Here is a 15007-nt window from a genome sequence, read left to right on the forward strand (position 1 = left end):
AAAACCAGACCCTGTATCTCAATTATTAGGCTTTGAGGAGTAATCAGCAAGAAAGCCAGCAATTTCATGCAAATAGAGATGTGACTAAATTATAGCACTCAGCCTGCAAAGGGGGCAACCTGGTCATTAAAACGGGAAACTCTTGACAAAGTGGGGAACCTTAACTAGTGAAATATGAATTTCAGGAATTAAATTGGGAATAGAAAAGTGTTCCTTGTGTCAGGGGTCATCGAGAACACCTCTTGCTCGCAAGCCCTGCTGGTTGGGGCTGCTGGGGGCAGCAACGTTGGGAGGACACGGGACTCACTTTTCCCTCTTGACTCTGCCTTCTATCCTAACCTCTCGGCACTGGAGGCCTCTGTTGTAACAAGCGTGATCACGGTGGCTCCTGGAGTTTTTATTCATGCGAGGGGCTCCACAAGGCCCTCCCGCAGCAGAAATGACTCGCTGTAACTCTGTAAGCTGGCTATTGTTGGTAAGGTGGCAGAGAAGATGTCTTTGATCCTTGGCTTATTCCTACCATCAAATGGAACTTGTGTCTTTTTGCAAGAAGGTCTTGTGTAGAACTCTGTGCTGGGAATTGCTTTCTGGGATGCTTAAATTCTGCTCACCTCCTCGGTCTTCACAGCCATTGCACTTAATTATGAATCAGTAGATGAAATAAATGGGAAACATCCATTCATTTGCTCATCTATGACCACGGCCTCATTTTCCTAACATGACTTCTCAGCTGCTTGTCCCCTTTCCACCGAGATCTTGAGGGAGCAAGTGCCCTCTATTACTGGGGTGTGCACTTTTGGGACACCTGCTTGTTTTGTTCAGGTGAGCTCAGAATAAGCTCTGAACTGTCAGATTCAAGAAAATCTCCTAATTCTGACAGCACAGAGTGGACCCACTAGGAGTAGGGAACCCTCTCCCAATGCCAGGAGCAGTCTAATCAGTGTGGAAGCAAGGTCGGGTTGCAGGCCGCCGCTCTGAACTGCAGGGGACCATCTAGGAGACAAGAGAGCCATCACTGAGTAGCTTATGGAGTTGATGGAGTTGATGATGCCGCGTTAAGAGACTTTGGCAACTTGACCATGTGTTTGATTGCTTTACAGAGTGCTGACTAGGTGCAGACTGTCAGGAGTTCCTGTCTGCACCTTTCATTTGTTAAATTATGTAAGAAAAAGGGAAGGATAATAATACTGCAGGTTGAATTTGATGGGCCCTGTTTATAATTGAAATGTAGGTAAATATGGCCTTCCCTGATTAGCTCAGTTGGTAAAGAATCCGCCTGCAATGCGGAAGACCTTGGCTCGTCCCCTGGGTTGGAGCGATCCCCTGGAGAAGGCAAAGGCTACCCACTCCAGTATTCTGGCCTGGAGAATTCCATGGACTGTATAGTCCATGGGGTCGGAAAGAGTCGGACACGACCGAGTAACTTCCACTCACTCAGATAAATATAAGACGTAGTTACAGCCTGTATATTATATTTGATATAAGACGTAGTTACAACCTGCATATTATATTTGATTGAAAGTGTTTCCTTAAGCAGAAAGAGTGTGAATATATGTAACTTTCAGGGGTTTATTCCTTGTATCTCTTAGAGGGACATGACGAGAGACTCTCTTTTAGTATATCCTTGAAAAAGTTCTGCAGGACATGAGGTGCTCAGGTACATAGAAAAGCAGAAGGTGTCATATGCAGCTCTGTGAAATACATCTTCATTACTTTGTGCTATGTTTTCATTCAGCTAAAAAAAAGAGTAATAATAATAAGGTCATTTATAAATTTATAATGCAGTTACTCTGGGGGTGGAGGTGGGCATCGGCTTTCACCTTTTTCTCAGTGGGCTGTTTGAACGTTCTGCTTTTATTTCAGGATTTCCTGATGGAGACATTCATCATGTTTAAGAACCTCATTGGGAAGAATGTCTACCCGTTCGACTGGGTGATTATGAACATGATGCAGAATAAGTGAGTACGGGGGGGCTCTCCTGGAGGAGGTGCCCGGCTCACGGCTGGTGGCAACGGAGGTGTTGCCTGGGTACCACAGGGTGGCCCCGCTTCTGCGATGCAAGTGGTTCTTTGGAAAAATGGGCTTGGAGATTGAGTGCCTTTCTTATGTCAGCGCAGGGCTTTGGGGTTGAGAACTTGGGCTCTGCACCCCCGAGAAAGCGAACATGACTGTGAGCCATCCTTCGCTCTGCCTTTGTCCGGGGCTTCTGTTTGCCGTCCAATTTTAAACATATGTGTTTATTAACCAAAGCGATTCTCAGTTCTATGGGAGGCTTTTGAAGAGTGTTTGCATTTCACATATTTCAGCTTAAAAAAAATCATGAGCATTTTCATTATATTTATTAAATATTAAGCGTGTGCCGTGTTCATCATCTCCCTGTGAGGGCTGTTGGTTAAATTTCTAGCACGTGGGTTTTATAATTTCTGTAAGTGCCATCAAAGACCATGGGGTTCTCCATCACATGTGGTTTCTAGAAGGAATGTCTGTTGATTTCTTTTTGCCCCTTCCTTGTTACTGAGAGTGTTATGGAGATGACTGTCGGTTTATAGTCAGTGCAGTGGTAAGACGTAAGACAGGAGAGCTTGTGTACCCTTGACCCAGGTAAAGTGTTGACAATAACATTTTGCAAAACTGCAACACTGAACTGCAACCAGGGAACAGACATTGATACAATGTAGCCATCTTATTCAGGTTTTCCCGGCTTGACTTATATGCTTTAGTGCTTGTGTTTCCTTTCTTACAGATTTTTTTCATGTCCTGTGTCTTCTCAAATCCACCCCCATGGTAAGGACACATTTCTTTCACTGTAAGGATCCTTCTGGAACTCTTTTAAGTTGTTGTATCAGTGGTTTGTTCCTTTCCGTTGCTGCATGGTGGTCCACAGTGTGGATGTGCCACAGATGGTTTAACCATTTTTTTTTTTTAACCACTGAAGGACGTCTAGTCTTTTCTCAGTCTGGGGCTACTACAGATAGATCTATTACAATTAAATCTGTTATGGACATTCAGGTTTTTGCGTGGACTTGAGTCTTCATTTCCCTGGCACAAATGTCCCAGGGGTGTAAATGCCGTGCTTGTGCGAATTTACTTCAGCCGTGTCAGACTCTGTGCAACCCCATGGGCTGTAGCTCACCGGGTTCCTCTGTCCATGGGCCTCTCCAGGCAGGAATACTGGAGTGAGTAGCCGTTCCCTTCTCCAGGGGATCTTCACGACCCCGGCTCGAACCTGCGCCTCTTGCATCTCCTGCCTTGGCAGGCGGGCTCTTTACGCTAGTGTGGCCTATAAATGCTGATTGCATGGTAATTGCCTGTCTAGTTTTATCAGGAACTGCCAGACTCTGGTTGCATTGTTCTCCGTCCCCATTAGCCCTGGAAGAGATGTCCGTCTTTCTGCCTCCTTACCTGCATTTGCTGTCATTGACGTTTTTATTCTGGCCCTTCTGGCAGATGTGTACCATGTCTCACTGTGGTTTTCATTTGCATTTTCCCTGATCACTTTGCCTCTTTTTGATGATTTTGTCCACCCCACGAGCAGATTTGTAGCGGCAAGGATCTTTCTCTTTGTCTTTTCTGGGTGATGCTACAATACTTTCTAGAATGAGCATGCTTAGTTCAGTCTTGTCCAGCTCTTTGCAACCTCATGGACTGTAGCCCACCAGGCTCCTCTGTCCTTAGGATTTTTCAGGCAAGAATGCAGGAGTGGGTTTCTGTTTCCTCCTCCAAGGGATCTTCCCGACCCAGGGACTGAACTTGTGTCTCCTGCATTGGCAGGCAGATTCTTTACCTGCTGAACCACCAGGGAAGTCCCACTTTCTGGGACAACAGGGATGAAATAGGCCCTGGGAACCAGCAGCGGCTGTTTTAAGCAGGCCTCTGCTAGGGCTGAGCCTCACTGAGTGTCGTCCCTCTGAAGTCATCTGTTGCTGTGGCTGAAACCTCCTTCGGTGCGTCTGAAGACACCAGAGAAGTGGGGAGGCGCAGGAGCTGCATCCCGCAGCTACAGAGATAAGGGCGGCCTGCGGCTCAGAGCACAGGTCCTGGCCTCGGCTTCCTGGGTTTCCACCTGCTGCCTTTTGGGATCTGCATTGTTACCCAGAACGTGAGGAACTTAAAGCACGAGGCTTCTCTTCCTTTTTCTCTGTTGGGATTAACTTTTTTGAGTGACGGCTTAGCATGAGGCTGGAGAGCTGCAGTTTTCACGTCTTCCGTGGTCTATCTTCCACATAAAACAAACACACTGACAAACAGAACCCACTGTCTTGGATGCACATGAAAGCCTGGGTTCTCCTTACTCTGCTGGATGAAAACGACCGTCCTGTCTTTCCCATCTAGCAGTGAAATAAGTAGGGGCCTCTGTGTTTAGGGGCTTCCCAGGTGGCGCTAGTGGTAAAGAACCCACCTGCCAACCCAGGAGACATAAGAGACTCGAGTTCGATCCCTGGGTGGGGAAGATCCCCTGGAGGAGGGCATGGCAACCCACTCCAGTGTTCTTGTCTGGAGAATCCCATGGACAGAGAAGCCCAGTGGCCTACAGTCCATAGAATCGCACAGACTCGGACACAACTGAAGCGACTTAGCACACACGGTACACACTCTGCATTTAACCAGGCCTGGGAGACGTGCCTGCCACATCAGTAGTGAAGCCACAGAACTAAAGGCAGCTCTGGCTCCATCAGGAGGCAGTGTGTGTGCACCAGCTGCACGTGGGCTTGGCTTGCCCTATGTCCCCTGCAGAGCGGCCGTGTCCCGACACCCATAGGGTCACAAGTAGTCGGACATGACCAAAGTGACTTAGCACACACACCCCTTAAATATGCCTTTGCTTTTAATCCTATAGACTCTGAAACACAACTTTTCTGTAAGCTTTACTACTTAACCTGAATGACTTTTAAGCATAGAAGTCAAGGAGTTCCTACTAAGCCTTTTGGTGCCATTAAACGTCTGTATGTGTTCCAGAGGATCACATCCATTCCTGAGCTCTGTGGAGTCCTCCTGTGGACTTTTAGGACAGAATATCATCATAAAATAATTTCCTGTAGAAATTACATAGATACCATAGAGCATTGTTTATATGTCACTATCTATTTGCCCCTGTTTATTCCTGTAATAAGGAGTTCATGATCTGAAGATTTATTGGAAGGACTGATGCTGAAGCTGCAATACTTTGGCCACCTGATGAGAAAAGCCTGCTCTTTGGAAAAGACACTGATGCTGGGAAAGGTTGAGGGCAAGAGGAAAAGGGGGCGGCAGAGGATGAAATGATTAGATAGCATCACTGACTCAGTGGACATGCATTTGAGCAAACTCCGAGAGACAGTGAAGGACAGGGAAGCCTGGCATGCTGCAGAGTCGGACACGACTTCGTGACTGAACAACAAATTCCTTTAACGTAAGAGCTTGTTATCTTACATGTTGCCAGACTCGCCTGCTCCTCTCTTCCTAGCAGGCATCACAGACTTCCTTGCCTCCTTGGGATAAACAGTGATTCCCAGCAGCTTCCGGAGTCTGTATTTAAGTTTTAACAGCACAGCTGGACATGCAGCTTTACCACCTACGGCTCAGAAACTGACAGAACCAGCCGCTGTGGTCCCTTAAATGTGTGCTTGTTCAGCTTCGCCTCTGCAAATAGGACTGTTCTTCAGTCCATGGGGCTTGTAAAATGTAATTAAAAACAGCGTCCATTAGTTTTGGGGCCACAGCTTGTAAATCAAGCATCAAGTTTATAGTTTATCATGAATATCCCAAAGGACAGTAGTCACTCAACTGCTGTATTCAAGATAGCAAGTGGTTGGTGATAGCCTGGCATTATAACTCTGCTCTAGGATATACGGGAGCCGGATGGTGGGATGACATTGAAGATGAGCACAGTTCAGATACAGGAGATGTGTGCTTGTGTGTTAGCATGCAGCAGTGCTGGTTAATCTGCCCAGAGGGAAGCAGACGCTAAGTTTCCGTTTAAGATCTCAGGTGGTGTTGGAAGCCTAGCTCTTCACTGTTGGCGTGTAAGTGCTATCCGCTACTTTTGAACTTGGATCAGCTGGAATTCTCAGGTTTACGCTTTGCGGAGTGTGTAGCCTGGTCTCATGGTGAAGAATTATGCTGTGGCTTTGTTAGAGTTCTCTCTGGTTGTTAACATGAATGCAGCCTCTTGGTTGCATTTCTGTGGGTTTCTTTTGGTCTCAGAGCTTGACATCATCCCAGTGGTGTTTGTGGACTAATAATCCTGAGTAGATTGTTTGCATTTTTTTTTTTTCCTTCTGGCTGAACTGCAGGGTCTTAGTTCCCCGACCAGGGATCGAACCCCATGCCCCTTGCAATGGAAGCACAGATTTTAGCCTCTGTACCTGCCAGGAAAGTCCCCAGACTAGGTTTCTAAGGCAGAGGAGTGACCTGGTAGGAAATGAGTCTGTTGGTTTGACTGAATTCCCTTTTCACCTTGAAGGAGCATTTGTTATCAACTGCTTTTATTTACCTGTGATAGGCATCTCTACTGTGTACCATGAGGTGAAAACAGGGGCAGGATTGGGTGTAATTTTCAGATTTTTAGAATTAGACTTTCTTATTTATGTGGAAATAAAACCTTTCTTACATCTGTCCACCATTCAAACTTGCAGCAGACTTTTTAAAATTCAGCTACCTTGATTCAGCTTCTCCCCAGGTCCTCTTCTCTTAGGATGAAAAATAAATTAAACGATCACTTTTACTTCCTCAGAAGTCTCATTGTTTGCAGCTGTGATTATCAGTGTTTTCCGGGGTCCTTCTCTGTTGGTGTAGGTTTTGTGTCTCATTCTTCTTGATTTTGTCCATGTTCAGCTGGGGTCTAAAGGAGCTTATGTTTATAATTTGTGATTTATTATCCTTTGTACATTCATAAAGAACTTGGTATATTTTGCAAGTAAGGATTCATAGACTGTGGATATAAAATAGACCAGGTAAAATGATAGAGAAAACTGGAAACTTTTTAGAAGCCAAAATGCTGCCTGGGAGATGAAGCACGAAGGAAAATATAATGGGTTGCAAAATTCTCACTGGGTGATAAAAAAGATCCTTGCAGTTTGTCAGGGAAGACTGGCAATTTATGGTGAAGATCCTTATGTATAACATATTGAGCAAGAGAATATCACCATAAAGGAATCAGTTGAGAACTCAAAATTGTGCCCACAGGAAATGGAGAGCATTGGTATTTCAGTTTTGATATGCCTGAGATGTTATGGGTCAGCACGCTGATCCTTAAGAGCAGTCGGTCATCATTGGACCTGTCCTAAAGCTTCTTGAATGTAGTGGATTTTCTGAGCTACCCAATTTAGTCTCGGCAAGTTGTTGACCATGCAAATACTGGAGACTAACCAATCAAAATTACTGTCTAGTTTGACTTTATCTGAAGTCAGGTCTTCATCTTAAATGTGTGCTTTCAAACACTGAAATGTCGAAGCATGTCTGGTGGTCCAGGGGTTCGCCTTTCTAGCGCAAGGGGTGCCAGTTCAATCCCTGGTTGGGGAACTGAGTCCACGTGCCTTGGGGTCAAAAAGCCAAAGCATAAAACAGAAACGATATTGTAACAAATTCAATGAAGACTTTAAAAACAAAACACTGTAATTTCTTCCCAACTTGGAATTCATGACATCACGTTGCTATTGATTTCATGTGTCTGGGTTTTACTTGTTTTTGGGTCGTGGCGGCATGGAGGCAGAACAGTCTAGCATAATGGGCGCAGGGTTGGGTTCTAGATTTCCTCTGTTTGATTGTGTTGGTGCATTTCTACTCCTCCTTCCCTCACCTGTGAGTCCAGCATTTTTGGACCAGGGAGTGTTTTGCTCAACCCGTCAGCACACTGCAGTATGTTTCCACTAACCTAATGTATGCAGTACATGTTTATACACTTAAAATCGCGTATGGCTTCTTTCATTGGGTCAATTTTCCATGTATGCTTTTTTATATAATCTTATTTATTTATGGCTGTGCGTGGTCTTCGTTGCTGTGCGGGCGTTTCTCTGGCTGCAGTGAGGGGGGGCTTCCCTTTGATCCGGTAAGTGGGCTGCTCACTGTGGTGGCTTCTCTCCTTGTGGTGCACAGGCTCTGGGGGCCCGGGCTCAGTCGTCGCAACTCCTGCGTTCTAGCGCACAGGCTCAGCAGCTGTGGCGCACAGGCTTAGTTGCTCCGGGGCCTGCAGGATCGTTCCCGATCAGGACTGAACTCATCTCTGCTGCACTGGCAGACGGACTCTTTACCACTGAGCCACCAAAGAAGCCCTCCATACATGTTCATGCAATCTAGCTATTTCCCTCCTCGAAAACATGGATTTTTCCCCACTGATAAGTGGTCTCCATCAGGTGTGTCTACCTCCGGGAAGGCAAGCTCATGGACGCATCTGCCAAAATTAATCTGACGTATGGTTGGAGCAGGAAAGAGCAGTAAGACTTCGGGATTGCACCTCTGAGATGCCAGGTTTCTTAGGGGTAAGCTGTGAAAATGCTCGGCAGGCAAATTCTCAGGGTAGATTGGTTGCAGGTATTGTATTATTTGGTTTCATTGCTGTGGAAGATTTTTGGTCCTGGCCAGCTCTGTATCTTGGCCTTGGATCGGAGACCGTTGGCCTCAGGGAGGGAGGCAGGGAGGTGGGGTCCCCACTTTCTAGGGGCCTGCCTCGGGGGGCATAGCGCTAGTGCCAGCCAGAAGACGGGCTGGTCCGGGAATGCAGCATGTTATGTTTCCAGCTCAGCCTTCTTCCAGGAAACGCTCCTCCCAGGAAAAGGCACGGAGATGAAATCTTTGTGCAAATTCAAAGTGAGGGTATCAAACATTGGGGCTCAAGAGATTCTTGAATCATTTCTTCTCAATATCTTTTTTCCTTTCTTTGCTGGAAGCTTTTAGTTGATGTTTCTAACTTATTATTTGAAATTATTCCTTTTGAGGTTTAGTGTATCTGGTGCCTTGAAGATTTTAAGCGCACCTAAGTATCATTTCCCCCTTGGAAACGGTATACAGTAGCTGACAGAAACTCTGTCACGATACCATTAGCTAAGGACCAAAAGGAAGAGTATATGTATTGTTTTTGAGTGAAGAAACGGGAGTTTAAAGTCAGTATAATGAAAGCATTCTGCAATGAAAATTTCCCAAGAGCTCAGCATGCCGGCATTTTATTTAGCTCACACACTTCATAATATCACTCTGGCAACCTTAATCCTCTCCCAACGTGTGCAGACGTGCTAAGTCATTTCAGACATGTCCGACTCTTTGTGACCCCATGGACTGTAGCCCGCCAGACTGCTCTGTCCATGGGATTCTCCAGGCAAAAGTCCTGGAGTGGGTTGCCATGCCCGACTCCAGGGGAGCTTCCCGACCCCGGGGTTGAACGCACATCTCTGACATCTCCTGCATTGGCAGGTGGGTTCTTTTCCACTGGTGCCTCTTGGGATGCCTGGTCCTCTCCCAGAAAATTGGCCTAAAGCAGAGATGTTTTGCAGCTCAGATCCCAGTTTGCAGGAGCTGAGACCCAGGCCTGCATCTGGAGCTGGGCTCACCTGGACTGTGGCTGAGCACCTTTCTGGCTGATCTCACTGAGAAGCACATAAGCTCTTTTTCTGGGGCAGAGGTGGCCGTGGTGATGCACCAGGCTTCAAGGACAACTCTTGACTTGGGTCTGGGAATGGTGCTCTGCGTCCCCCAGCAGGAAGAGGTGCCCATGTGCAGGGTGCTTTGGAGTTCTGTTTATCCTTCATGACATTTTCATAAATTATTTTATTATTTTCCATATAGTTATTCCCTGGCATGCCTGCTTTTGCTTACTAATTAAACTTGGCCTAAAATTAAAACAGATAATTCCAGCTTTTACCTGGTTGTTGATAACCAATTTATTGCACACAGCATAGATATTTTATACCAGCTTTTCAAACTGCCTCTTTATTTAATCCTGAGATGAAAAATCAGAGTACTCTCCAAGGAATGGCAGTGATGAAGCACTCTTAGCCAGGACTGTTATTTAGGGAAGCTTGCGTTAGAGGAAAGTTTTTAAAGGGCAAAATCGGTGTGAGGATTCTCTGAGACAGCGCACACCTTGCCGTGAGCTCTTGGCTGGTGTCGACAAGGCCGCCCTGCAGACGCTTAATGCTGGAGGATGCACTTCACTTTAGCAGGAATGAAGCCAAACACCCTCTTTATCTGATGCCTGAGACTGCTCTCCGTGCAAAGCATAAAGCAGGAAATGCTGTTGTTCAGTCCCTGAGTTGTGTCCAGCTCTCTGTGACCCCATGGTCTGCAGCACGCCAGGCTTCTGTCCTCCACCATCTCCTGGAATTTGCTCAAATCCATGTCCACTGAGTCGTTGATGCCATCCAACCATCTCATCCTCTGCCGCCTACTTCTCCTCCTGCCTTCAATCTTTCCCAGTATCAGGATCTTTTCCAGTGAGTCGGCTCTTCCCATCAGGTGGCCAAACTACTGGAGCTTCAGCTTCAGCATCAGTCCTTCCAATAAATATTCAGAACTGATTTCCTTTAAGATTGACTGGTTTGATCTTCTTGCAGTCCAAGGGACTCTCAAGAGTCTTCATCAGCACCACAATTTGAAAGCATCCATTCTCCAGTGCTCAGCCTTCTTTATGGTCCAGCTCTCATGGAGGAAATACATTTTATTAAGTCGCATCCCAAATCTTTCCATCCTCAGTTTTTACATCCGATGCTCCTGGGACTTAGAAGAAAGCCTGCATGCAATGCGAGACCCTCTAGGGTCATCCTTTTAAGTCTGGGATGTGTGCAGGAGGAAACCCATGGTAACTGAATGCTTGTCTATGGCCAAAAACATTATGTTAGATATCTGTTTGTGGTTCTCAGCCAGGGGCGATTTTGCCCCCTAGAGGATATTTGACAACAATTTTGTTATCACCGTGGGGACTGTTGACACCTTGTGGGTAGAATCCAGTGATGCTGCTAAACGTACTTCCATGTACCTACTGCAAAGAATCGTCCCCAGCAAAAGTCAGTTTAATCCTCATTTTATGGATGAACAAACTGAGTCTCAGCAATGTTAAATAATTAATAGAAATATGTGATCCATTTCAGTGACCCTCTTCTTATTTCTACTTCTCTCAGCCATTTCTCTGTGTCATGACCCCAGTGAAGACAGGAGTCGTTAACATAAATAATAGCAGCTGTCTGCTAATGTTGCCAGGGCTGAGCTTTCCTGAACGGGGTGAAGGTTGAGGGCAGTTTTCCCAGAGATGCCCTGCGAGATGCTCCAGCAGATCCCTGTGGGCGTGGCCCACGTGATGAGGAGAGTAAGGCGGGTTTGGGAATCACACTGATAAGAACGCAGACCCCAGGGCTGTCCTCCCTGGTGCCTGGCACATAGGTGTAAAATATTAGTGAGCGTCTCTTATGGGGGAGTTGCCGTTTCTGTTTTAGATTCTACATACATATCAGATCATCCAGTGTTTGTCTTTCTCTATCTGACTTACTCCACTTAGCATAATGCCCTCAAGCTCCATCCATGTTGTCACAAATGGCAGGATCTCCTTCTGTCTCATGGCTGAGCAGCATTCTTTTGTAATATGCCCCACACCTTCTTTATCCTCGCGTCCTTGAACCTTGTTTCAGGGATGTGTGTTGCAGTCATTTTTTTCTTAGTGACTTCTCCCCCCACCCAACTGAATAGTAGCTTCTGTTGGTTGACATTACAATTTTTTGTCTGATAAAATTTCTTAAAAATTCTTCGACGTGACTTCACTGGTGGTCCAGTGGTTAAGCATTCTCCTTCCAATGCAGGGGACACAGGTTCAGTCCCTGGTCGGGGAACTAAGATCCCACCTGCCGCAGGGCCACAACTAGAAAAGCCTGGCCACTGCTGCCAAAGAGTCAGCACAGCCACCAAAGTGAATGAATAAGTAAAATTTTAAAATCTCTGAGGATTCTTGCAGAAAGAAACTCAGTGGCCTTCCTGCTGGTCAATTTGTCGTAACAAGCATGGTGACCGTACAGATAGTGAGGCTTCGTGTTTTTCCTATATGGAAGCTCCAGGAAATACAGTTTTTGACATGAAATCATCTTGAAGATTGAACATAGAATGACATCATTATGTGTCAAGCTTCTCTTCTTTTCTAGACACAAGATCGGAAATAAAGTTGAGTAATATTTTGTCTCCATCTTCAGCTTGACAGTGGAATACTTTAAAAAAAATCACATATGTGGTACATTTGTAGGTCTATAAAGAAATGATGATATAGTTAATATAATTTCCCCATAGACTCGAAATGTTAGGACTGTGACAGCTTCTCTCCATTTTTGTTTGTAGAAGATGCTTTCATGTGTCATGTGATATGTTTTCATGGAATCGTGTGCATTTGTGCAGGACTCTTGGATGCTATGTTGGGGAAATCACTTATCTCAGAGATGCTGAGTTCAGTGTCGCTGTCCAACACACAGTAGGTGCTGAACGAACAGTGGCTAACCGCCTGACTGAAAAGAATGAATGTCGATAGGAAATGTTATTACAAGGTCAGCTGATAAAACACAGGACGTGCGTCATAGTGGTTCTTTACCAGGAATGAAACGCAGTTACCCTTGTTATTTTTAGGTCCACAAATAAATAAGTAAATAACTCCAGATGCAGGTATGCATTAAACAAATGAAGCCTCTTATTCTTTCGAGGCTCTATTGGCTAGTGAATTTCCTTAATTGAAATTTGTTCTCAGTGTATCATAACACTGCACGGGAGACCTGTGTCTGTACTGAGCCAGCCGCTGACTGCAGGTCAGGCAGCTGCAGGGGGTTGCTTGCTGTCTGCTGGAGCTTGCTGTTTCTTCTTAACCTTTCCAGCGAGACTTCAGAGGAGGGTTTTTACTTAATACTGTACCTGTCAAATTCCCAGAGCTGCAAGAAAATTGAAAATACAAATTATATTGTAAAGTGAAATATTTTGTGTGATTCTACAGCGTGGTTGATTTGGGAAGAGAATGAACTCTGACAGCCCTGCTCTTTTCAGTTCAGTGGATTCTAATGGTTCCAAAACAAAAGCCCCCGCACCCCACAGCATCTTTCCCCATTGCTGTATCAGAGACGCCCTGCTCCCTGCTCAAGAACCAGTGGCCGCTGACTCCGTGTCTTGGGTACAGAGGATCTTAGAAGGAATAGAAAACACTACATGTTAAAATTTGTGAATATAAATATTATTTACCATCCCCGGAGGACTCCAGCCATCTGATCAACGGGTAGCTTTTTAGCACTTGGCACTTTCTCAGTATTCAATCCATTTTTCATAGGCAGAAATTATCTTTCCCCCGTTTTTTTCTGACCTGTGGCCACCGCAACCCTGACGTGGGGCTGCTTGGGATGCAGAGGTTTGGACGTGGTTAGGAGGCCCCCTCCTCTCTTTTCCTGTGGTGATACACAGCAGCCTGTACTCTCTCTTGATTCATTGTGTTCAGGGGAAAACACGTAGTGAGGTTTCGTGCAAGAGCCAGAAAATCTGAAGTTCTCTGGTTGAATTCCTCACCTGCAATGTGGTGGGTAGGTTGTATGTGTTGAAAGCATTGGTGGGGGAAGGTTTGTAGGGCTTGGCTCCTTTGATGAAAGCTGGACCCTCCGTGGGCCTCCCTGACTGCTCAGCTGGTCAAAGCTGCCAGGGCAGGAGGCTCAGAAGGCGTGGGCTCGATCCCTGCGTCAGGAAGGTCCCCTGGAGGAGGAAAGGGCGACCCACTCCAGTATTCTTGCCTGGAAAATTCCGTGGACAGAGGAGCCTAGTGGGCTGCAGTACATGGAGTGTCCAAGAGTCAGACACGACTGAGCGACTGAGCGCGCAGGCGGGAACCGTCGCTACCTCCCATGGTGCCTTCACCGCAGGGGCCTTTCTAGCCCTTTGTCCTGCACACCTTTTTCATGATTCCTCCTCTGTCCTGGCTGTGCAGGGCTAGGCAGCGCGGAGGCAGGGGACAGCTTCGCCCTCCCTCAGAAGCTCCCCCTTCCCTGCCACGCAGGGGCTGGCTGCCTTTCTGATTTCCCCAACATCCCCAGGATTGAGGGTCAGGAGTCTGATTGGCTTATTCAGGCTGAATGTTATTGCTCCACTAAAGCAAATGGCCACCTCATTCCCATCTGATCCTGCAATGTACTGTGTGCAAGGCGTTTTCTAATTAGCCATTAACCTGCAGACGATTTGGAAATGGAATATGTGAAGCCAGCCGCATGCTGGAGAGGTTTCTTTATTTTTGATATTAGACCCACAAATTAAGCTTGATTCAGAGGAAATAGAGTAATCCCCTTTTGTGAGACACGAGACACTTTTGGAGGTAACCATGGTTTGCCTGTTGTGATTTACGGGGGCCTGGCATTTCTAAGCAGTGTTTGTCAAGTGGTTGGGTGTTCTTTCCTGGAACTAAGCTCCCCAATATCCAATGCTTTATGAAGTGAGTCTCATACCGAGAAAAAGGGGAGAGAAGGCAAACGTCCTGCTTATTATGGATAGTCTGCCTATATGGTGAATTTGAATGGTTTCTCAGTTTAAGAAACCATATATATAATACAACACTCGAAAACAAATATGTATGAATATATGTGTTATATACATAAACAAATATATGTGTGCTCACAAATATATGTGTGTGTGTGTGTGTTAGTCACTTAGTTGTGTCCAACTCTTTTCAACCCATGTATTGTAGCCCATGGAATTCTCTAGGCAAGATTATTGGAGTGGGTAGCCATTTCCTTCTTCAGGAATCTTCCCGACACGGGGATCAAACCCAGGTCTCCTGCATTGAAGGCAGATTCTTTACTGTCTGAGCCACCAGGTACCCAGTCAACTGAGGGGCAGTATGGATGTCACCCTCCTTGGGCTCTGATCTGAAGGGGAACTCCTGCTTTCTCCAGGGGAAGCCCATGTTTCCCTGATGTTAATTTCTAAGGAGGTTTCTTATCGCTGTCCTTAGCAATGAGGCTGCGGTTGCTTTTGTTTCCCATCACCGAACATGTTCTCCATGTCACCTGCTAAAGCTGGCCCAAGCCTTCTGTCTGTGTCACTC

General features: G+C 46.1%; 1 protein-coding gene across 5 annotated transcripts in view; it reads left to right on the top strand.

The window, feature by feature from the left end:
• Window positions 1-15007, top strand: part of DOCK1 (dedicator of cytokinesis 1) — a 563137-nt gene that overhangs the window by 350027 nt on the left and 198103 nt on the right. For all 5 annotated transcript variants that reach the window (XM_052661098.1, XM_052661102.1, XM_052661099.1 and 2 more), the window contains exon 29: window positions 1864-1958. In XM_052661098.1, coding sequence (XP_052517058.1) covers window positions 1864-1958 — 95 coding nt within the window. The remainder of the gene's footprint in view (window positions 1-1863; window positions 1959-15007) is intronic.

The sequence above is a fragment of the Budorcas taxicolor genome, chromosome 23, assembly GCF_023091745.1.
Source record: "Budorcas taxicolor isolate Tak-1 chromosome 23, Takin1.1, whole genome shotgun sequence".
Classification (NCBI taxonomy): domain Eukaryota; kingdom Metazoa; phylum Chordata; class Mammalia; order Artiodactyla; family Bovidae; genus Budorcas; species Budorcas taxicolor.